General features: G+C 39.0%; 1 protein-coding gene across 1 annotated transcript; it reads right to left on the bottom strand.

The window, feature by feature from the left end:
* Positions 1-207: 207 nt before the first annotated feature.
* On the bottom strand, positions 208-7493 carry LOC115811869 (phospholipid scramblase 1-like). The gene is made up of 8 exons (XM_030774267.1): positions 7431-7493; positions 6630-6698; positions 6310-6395; positions 2934-2976; positions 2538-2758; positions 1560-1721; positions 352-513; positions 208-237 (listed from the first exon to the last, which is right to left on the bottom strand). Exons 1-8 carry the CDS (start codon positions 7441-7443, stop codon positions 208-210), a joined length of 786 nt encoding a protein of 261 aa, XP_030630127.1. The 5' UTR covers positions 7444-7493.
* Between the last annotated feature and the right edge of the window lie 1990 nt (positions 7494-9483).

The raw sequence follows: 9483 nt of genomic DNA, 5'->3' as shown, positions 1-9483 counted from the left end.
TTAAGACAATAAGAACCTGTTAAAACAGGACTGCACAGTATTTAAAAAACAACGCACAAAAAACCCCCAAAATAATGCAATCCCATTCACTTCTCATCAAAGACTGCACAATATTTAAAAAACAACGCACAAAAAAAAACAAATATGATACAATCCCATTCCCTTCTCATCAAACCCTTACCAGCACTCACATACTCTGGAAGGTGGTTATCTACTGTGCTCGAAGAACATGAAGTCCTAAGACGGAGAAAGGCTTAAGTTAAATTCTGTAACAATTCACAATGAGCAAAACACTGGCGGAATACGAAACAACAAGACGAATATGAGCGAGGCCTCTTTTGTTTGGCTTACCATGAGGAAACATGCCCCGAGAAGCGTGGCCTTGACTTTCACATCCAGGTCCAGAGGGAATGTGATGCCAAAGTTCTCTGCATCGGTGAAGAGCTCCCGCACCATGCCACTCCACTGCTTGGAAATCCTGCCCACACTAGCTGATTCATCCAGAGACAAAACCTAGACGTGATAACAAAGCCACTTCTCTGTGAAGAGCTCTGCACTCAGATACCTCACCCAGTACCAACTGGTTTCAGTGGTACTTTGCTTAGCAACTTAAATGTTTAGCTTTTGAATATTTCAGTCAAATAGTAGGTGCTGTAACATGCTGTCTGAATCTGGATGTAATTCCGTATTCTGTATTAATAACAAGAAAGTACAGATCAAAAATAAGTATTTTAGTAACCAGTGTACACTACTTGGAAGAATTTGCATTAAAATAAATGACCTAAATGTCTAAAATAGTTGAGATATCATCTTGAAAAAGAGAATCTCAAAACTGTCACTTTGAGCTCAACACAGCCACTGAGGCTGTGATCACTAAAATTTCTTCATATGTATCAGGACACCCACAGTGTGCTGTGCATACTTATTCACAACCTTAAGGAATAAATCTGAGTAGAGGTGTTACAGTATGTGTATTTGTACCACACTGATTGGTTTTGTGGACCAAACAATTTCCAACAGGGAGAAGGTTAATACAAGATAAGAAAAAACTAGGCACCAATTGTGGTATAATTTTCACTTAGGCAATTGCATAAAACACATTGCGTCATTATTTCAAATCACAAACATTTAAAAAGAAGTAACAATTTAAGCCAAACATTATTTCAAGATTCTTATACCAGTAATTTCATGATGGAAAAGCTCAGCCAGTCATTTTCTGTCAGGCAGCAAATGCCTGTAGATTATAACGTTTGGCAATTCTTTCTTTTGTGAAAGAAAATTCTTTCTTTTGTGTTTCCAAAAACCCACTAAATTGTCACTCCTAACTGTGATATGTACTGAACTGTGACTTCCGTCCACCCCTAAATTTAAGTCTCTCTGCCTCTAGTAAGTGGAACAATCTTTCACCCAATTACTGATAAACCAAATTAGTTGATATTAATATTTAGCTAAAAATCATTCTGCCTTGAATTTTACCATAGGTTAAGCACATGGGCTGTACAGTTTCATTATAATAATGTTAAATTTAGAATTGCTTTTTTTTCTGCTTCAGGCTTTACCTCAAAGTTCACATCAGTGCAACATTTACATGTGCAGAATGGTCCTGAAATCTTTAGGATAGGCTCTTTCCTCTCGTTCTGAATGGTGAATTTGGGCAAGAATGCATGCCACTCCTGTATTACATATCCAATGGGGTATCCAGGAGGAGACTGGACCTCCAGCTGTAAGTAAACAATATTTTCAGTTACATCTTAAGATACCAATATTCTAAAACAAACAAGCAAACCAAAAAACAGGAGGTGGTTCCCAAGCTAGTCCTCCTGAGCCATGATACATTCTTGCTGTAACCCACCTGAATCAAGTCATACCAGGTCTTCTATCACAGCTCTTCAACACACCTGAATCAAGTCCAGGGGGGTGTTTCAGAAAGCGGCTTTAGTGAAAACCCTGAGTTAATTAACTCAGAGCAAGTGGTAAACCTCCTAACAGAAGAGCCCTATGACTTTGTTTTGCTAGGAGAATGAAGCCAGAGGGCTCTTCTATTAGGAGGTTTACTACTCTCTCTGAGTAAACCAACTCTTGAGTTTTCACTAAACCCGCTTTATGGAACACCCCCCAGGTCTTCTATCACAGCTCTTCAAAATATCTGAATCAAGTCATACCAGGTGTCCTGTCACAGCTCCTCAATACACCTGAATCAAGTCATACCAGGTCTCCTATCACAGGTCTTCTGTACACTAGTATTTTCAATGAAATTGGGTTCTAAAACCGCTTACACTAAACCTAAATAATGAAATGAGCTGCATTTTTTTTACAATAGCAAGTCGTTTATTGTTGTTTTTGTGTAAAATTCAAATGATAACAAACTTTTCTAAGTACAGCAAACAAAAGCCTCTGTCCTATTCAGACTTTTGGAAAGTTGCAGATGTATCTGCAGAAAACACCAACTTGTATAAAATTAATGTCGACTTAATAAAATACAAAGTACTACAGGAAGTCATGGTTAGAACAAACAGAAAACAAAAAAAAGATTGTACCTCTTGCAGACAACAAGGGCAACAGCAGCATCCGCATTTGAGTGGGCGTGTCACCCTGATCACTTCCTGACCCACGTTGTCATGGACATGCAGGACAAAAGATCTCAGTGGTCCACAGAACTGTCTGTTACAGCAGTCATTGTCCTCTGCTGCAAAGTATACCTGCTGTCCAATACTATTCTTCACACTGTACTTATTATTGGTCTCCCATCCCAGGAGCGCTGTGAGACACAGAGGAAAAAAGTTGATACTCAGCATATAGTTTCAGTACTGAATGAGGGACACATTGCCAGTCTAATGTATGTAACAATTATACAACAGCATAACAGTGTAACAGCGTAATGTACATAGCTGTTATGAAATTATTATGGATTCCTCAAATGCTACAGATGATACCTTCAGCCAGTTCCACCTGCTGATGAACGAGAAGCTGGTCGATCTGAAAAGAGTGGAAGTTTAAAAAAATATAAATGTTCTCAGTGCTCTAAGAATACACCTGGTAATAAAAGAAAACAGAGATAATAATAATAATAATAATAATAATAATAATAATAATTATTATTATTTAGAGCCCAATATCACTATCTATAGTCTCTAAGGGCTTTACATGTCTATAACAAAGTCAAATCAAAATTATACCATGCATAAGTTCGAGAAAATAGATAAGTCTTTAGTCTTGTTTTAAAGGTATTGAGAGAGTTTGCTTCTCTAACTTCTTTAGGTAAACCATTCCAAAGGAAGGGAGAGCGGTAGGAAAAGGCTCGGTTGCCAGCGGACTTCTTTTTAACTCTTGGAATGACTAATAATCCAGAATCTTGAGAGCGCAGGGTGCGAGGGGGGTTATAGGGTGTAATTAAGCCAGACAGGTAGGAAGGCGCAAGCCCATGTAAAATTTTATATGTTAATAAGAGGACCTTAAAATCTGCCCTTGCATGAATTGGGAGCCAAAGAAGGGAAGCCAGGACAGGGCTAATGTGATCAAACTTCTTCGTTCGGGTCAGAATTCTAGCAGCAGCATTCTGGACCAGCTGAAGACTATTGGTACTAGAGGCAGGCAGGCCAGAGTAAAGAACATTGCAGTAATCGAGGGCGAGACGTGACGAATGCGTGAACAATGGTTTCTGCATCAGCCATACTTAGAAAGGGCCTAATTTTAGCAATGTTACGGAGGTGATAAAAGGCAGTTTTGGTTGTGTTCTTGATATGAGTGACTAGCAAGAGACTAGAGTCAAAAATCACACCAAGGTTCTTAGCTAAAGAGTTTTGAGAGATGATGCAGTTGTCAAAATTTAGAGTTAGATCACTAAAAAGATGCTTATGCGTAGGGGGGACCAATGAGCAGCATTTCAGTCTTGCCTGCATTAAACATCAGGAAATTTGAAGACATCCAACCCTTAATAGCACAAAGACATGCCTCAAGGTCAGCCAATTCAGAGTGGTCATTATGCTGGATAGGTAAGAAAATCTGAGTATCGTCAGCATAACAATGGAAGTTAATGTTGTAACTACGAATAATGTCACCCAAAGGGAGCATGTAAATAGAGAATAGAAGAGGGCCAAGGACTGATCCCTGAGGAATACCATAGTTAAGCTTGTGGTATTCAGAGGTCACATTATTATAGTGGACACACTGCTTTCTCTCAGAGAGATAAGATTTAAACCAAGAGAGCACCAGGCCACGAATGCCAATTTGGTTTTCCAAGCGCTTTAACAATATAGTGTGATCGACCGTGTCAAATGCTGCACTCAGATCAAGCAGAATAAGAACAGAGGTAGCACCAGCATCCATGGCTAATAAAAGATCATTAGTTACTCTAGCAAGGGCAGTTTCAGTAGAGTGAAAACACCTGAAGCCTGACTGAAATATTTAAAACAGACTGTTAGAGGACATATGGGCTATCAGCTGAGCAGCTACAATTTTTTCAAGTATTTTAGAAAGAAATGGGAGATTAGAGATCGGCCTATAATTATTTAAGGCTTCAGGGTCAAGATTTGGTTTTTTAAGTAAAGGCCTGATCACGGCTGTTTTAAAAGAGGCGGGTACAATACCAGATTTAAGTGACATATTTAGAGTGTTTAGGATTGTTGGGCCAAGAACCGAGAAAAGCTCCATATAAAGTTTAGCAGGTAGGGGATCAAGGAGGCAAGAAGCTGGTTTAGCAGAGTGCACCAATTTGGACAGCGCGTCTAGAGAGATAGGGTTAAATTGAGTTAAAGGCTGCACATCCTGAATAATCTTAGGCGCAGTAACAGAGAGCGTGCAGGCAGTCTGATTTGATAAATTAATTTGAATATTACGACGAATTAAGTCTATTTTTTGCGAGAAAAATTCAACAAAATCGTTTGCGGTAAAGGGCTAGATTTAGGGGAGTGATTCTGGGTAAGTTTAGATATTGTATCAAAAAGGAACCTAGGGTTATTTTTGTTAACATTAATTATTTTCGAGTAATACGCGGATCTGGCTGCGTAGAGAGCGCGTTTATAATCTATCAGGCTGTCGTGCCATGCAAGGCGAAAAACCTCTAGATTGGTTGCCCGCCAGTTTCGTTCCAATTTCCTACACACCTGCTTCAGCGTGCGGGTTTCTTTATTAAACCAAGGTGTTAAGTGTTTACGTCTATTTTTTATAGTTAATGGTGCTACCATATCTAGTACATTACGAAGGGTAGAATTTATGCTGTCCGTCAAGTCGTTCAAAGATCTCTGCTGATCATTGAAAGAGCTGAGAGCAGTAGGAAGCAGATCAGCGAGCGCAGCAGTGGTGGAAGCATTAACGCGATGGCAGCTACGAACCGCGGTAGAGACAATTGGCAAGAGTCAATGGAAGAGTTACTTGAAAAAGTAATAAGAAAATGGTCTGAGAGGGCAGCGGAGTAAGGAGAGACGATAACATGAGAGATATCTAGTCCGCGAGCTAGAATAAGATCTAAAGTGTTGCCACTGAGATGAGTTGGTTCGTGGACATATTGGTTAAAGCCAAAAGTGTCTATGATAGTTGTAAAAGCTTTATTAAGTGAATCAGAATTGTTACTGATGTGAATATTAAAGTCCCCCAGGATCAGGATTTTATCCACTCTAGTAAGAATAACAGAGATAAATTCAGAAAACTCATCTAGAAATTGACTATAGGGCCCCGGGGGACGATAGAGCACTGCTATGAGAAAAGTTGAGGCAGTACCATATTGCTTCACAGAGAGCAACTCAAAAGAGTCAAAATTAGGTAAACTAAGGGGGTTAGGAGTAAATTTAGTATTATAGATTAGAGCTACACCCCCACCTTTCTTTGCTGCCCTAGCAGCACAGGAAAAGGAATAGTTAGGGGGTGAAGCTTCATTTAAAGGGAGAAAAACGTCTGGCTTTAACCAAGTTTCACACAAACCCATCATGTCAAGGCTAAGATCACTGATCAGGTCACTAACAAGCAACACCTTAACAGTAGATAACAGTTAACATAACGGTGAAAACAAGATAACAGTGAAAAGAAGTTTGCAACTGAATGTTTGAATGTGATGATGATATGACTGATGGAAATTATTTCCCAACACATGCTTTCTAAGTTTCAACATGTGCTAAATGCTTAAGGAATATACCTGCAATTCAAACAATCACATGATCTTGAGAGAAAAGGGCTTACGCAACTGCATGCCTGAATGTGCTGACAAAGGTCAGTGCAAGTGCTACCGTCGTCTCTGATGATATGATCTACGGGTGTTTTTTTTCCCCCCACCACAGCATTTCAGAGGCCTGCAGTAATAATCAGTTTCCATCTCACCTGGCTCAGGTACTCAAGCCCTGGTGGACAGCCGAGGGGTCTCTGTGGGACAGGCATCATCCCTAGTGCTTGAGGAGGCACTTGACCTACAGCCAAAAAGGAAAGCGAATCTTGTCTAAACCGTTGGCATGTGGCATGTTTATCTGTAGTGACAACTTCTTCATTTGGGCAGAATTCAATTCAATTTAATTTAAAGGAATCAAACATAATATGATCCAGGGAAAGCACTGGTTTTAAATTGTTCAACTGATTTTTAGTTTAGTTCCCTGGAATCTCAGAACCAGAAATTAAGCTATATCTAATTCTGTCTGCAAAGGTACCTGGTGGCACTGGCCCTTGACCATAGGAAGGTGCAGGGTAGTCTGTATTCTTCTGCGGCTGGGCATGAACTGTGGGCATATCCAAGGCATAAGATGTAAGGGTACTTTGAGGGTTCTTGATGATATAGCTTAAAACAATTCCATCATTTCGACCTGCTTAAGTTATTGAACTTAAGTACAACACTTGGCCCATTACACCCCCCCCCCCCCCATCTCTTTCTCACACACACACACACACACACACACACACAACTACACATTTATTAGTAAACCATATTCACGGTGAAAGAAAAGTTTTCGGTTAAATATCCCTTATATATTGCAATGACTATGTAAAGAGCTCTACTGAACTACAGACTGAGAGACTGGATCATGTTCCGACTAAGCTGGGAGTTCATGCGTGTTATGGGGGTCACCAGCTGGAGGCCAGCTGTCTACTGTAAAGTGTGGTCATGTATTACTGAAATCATATATATGATATGGAATCAACTCTCCATCGCTGTTCGTCTTCATTAGCCAGTTACAGAAATGAACGCAGAAGTGAGTTACAGGATGCAGACAAATATGCATACCTAAGTTCAACATAAATAAAAGTCTGAAACCCTTATTATGCTTTTTCTGCATATAACTTCATTCAATATAATCTTAAATCATAGTAATGTCTGGTGTTCCAGTCATATCTACTAAATCCGTGTCATGTAATCTTATATTGTAAAACGTGTTTTAATACTATTGCCAAACTATAAATCATTACTATCATTTGACCTGTAAAATATTCGAAGTTAAAGAACTCACACTTACCAGGTGCTGCCATGACAAAGAGTTGCTGTTGCACTGGGGGTACGAGATAACGATAACTAGAAATACAAGTTAGGATGGTCAAGAATCACATGATCACATTACCTAATTTTGCAATGGGCAAAATTACGCAGAGGGCGGTTGCTGTTACCTATACGCATGAAAATAAAACTACATTATTCAGTAAAACCGCAAGTATTTACCGCTCCTTATAGTCCTTCGAACAAACCAGGAAGATGTCTAACAAAAGTCCGCGTTCACCAGAAAAAATGTCTGAAGTGGCTGCGAGAGTACCAGAGCAAATGTAACTTAAAATAACAGTCAATTTAAAGGTAGCCAAGGAACTGATGTGCATGTGCGCTACACAACAAGAAACCTGTTTCATCAACGTGAGCAGCAGCAGAGCTTAACCGAATTTATAAAAATCTTAAGTTTCGTTTTACGTCGTTCAAGCTATTTCCCCAGATGCCAGCATACGTCGTACCAACGTTGGTTCAACGGTATCGCTTACGTTGCTACAATAGTAGTAGTAGTAGTAGTAATAATAATAATAATAATAATAGGAGGTTGCTGCAAACGTTTTTATTAATAGAGGTTTTGGGGGAAATAGCTTTGGGAATGGAAAAACAAAGATCTACAAACATCTAAGTATTAATAATTATATATGAAGTTATACAATTACATAACTGCAGAAATGAGTCACAAACGGAGCTTGTCTCATTTCAAACTACTGAACTTCGACGGTACATTATGAATGGCTTTCGTTGTAAACACATCAACAGAATTCGACCAAGAAATCTCTGATAACAGTTGAAAAGCGCACGGAATCGACTTAAGCATTGTGTTATCTTGGGGGGGGGGACCCAAAAAACAATTGTGTACTTTCACAGCGGAGAAATTCATACACCAGGCTTGGCATGGTCTCATATTACGAACCTGCACATTCATCGACAAGATCACTATGGTGAGGGGGGTGAGGCGTAAACAGCTAGTCACGGGTTCAAAAGACGCAACACAAAGCTAACATGCCATTAAGCTAACATGCTAATAAGTTGTTTTCAGCCCTGCTCAGGTTCGTAAAATAATAAAGGTTTAATGTTCGCTATCAATATTCTGTTACTCATTCGATTCGATTACAAAGAAATAGCAATTTTGTATCAGTTATAAACAAACGTCATAACATAATACAAACAAAAACAACGCAACAAACAGCAAATTTGCCCTATCAAATATGGTGCTGCTGAAAACCAGCCAGAGACTTCAAAAACTCCCTGGCTAAGCTTAAATTTCTGGGGGAGTTGTGGCGCATGCAAAGTAATATATTGTTGAAACTTTGCTCTCAGGGTATGCTGTGTAAAGCTTTTGGTCATTGCTTTCGCTATCATAGCACAAAGACAGCATTAAATGGAATCGAACACTAGCAGGAAGTAAAGTCCTTCATTTACGAGCACAGATTGCCAGGTAACCAATTGACAACAAAACTCAAGAATAGTGTTTACCTTTCGACTAAACTACACCATAACTCACTTATGCTTCAAAGAAAGCCACCCAAAGAAATAAATACTTTTTTTTTAAAAAAAGGTTTCAAATACAAGATTTCAGTCATATTCTCATTCACTTTTTATATCCAAGCTGTCTGTGACAATTTACCTGAATAGATCAATTAACTGTGAAAGTATATTTTCAGGTAACACAGACCATCTGTCTGGCTTTTTGTACAACCCTGAACCATTTTGGACTTTGTGTTGCTGATTCCATAATCCAAGATGATAATTAATATAGATTAAAACTAGCCAATAGTACTGAATGTAATCCTTTATGGGTGATTTATTTATTTTTTTTCCTCCCTTAAGTGCATTAAGGTGGCCAAAACATTTCGAAGAGTCATCGGCCAAATCACGTGCTCCTCACTATTTTAAATCATGAGATTTTTTGCATTCTCCTGAAAACGTTTTGTAGTTTATTTGGAATCTGGATAAGACAGTGTGTGAGCCTCCTCGGAAAGTCCAATGTCCTCTAAAATTTTCCTCCTGAAGTCCTATAAGTAGTTTCTGAA

The sequence above is a fragment of the Chanos chanos genome, chromosome 5, assembly GCF_902362185.1.
Source record: "Chanos chanos chromosome 5, fChaCha1.1, whole genome shotgun sequence".
In the NCBI taxonomy this organism is placed as follows: domain Eukaryota; kingdom Metazoa; phylum Chordata; class Actinopteri; order Gonorynchiformes; family Chanidae; genus Chanos; species Chanos chanos.
This window is presented reverse-complemented; position numbering and strand designations above follow the sequence as displayed.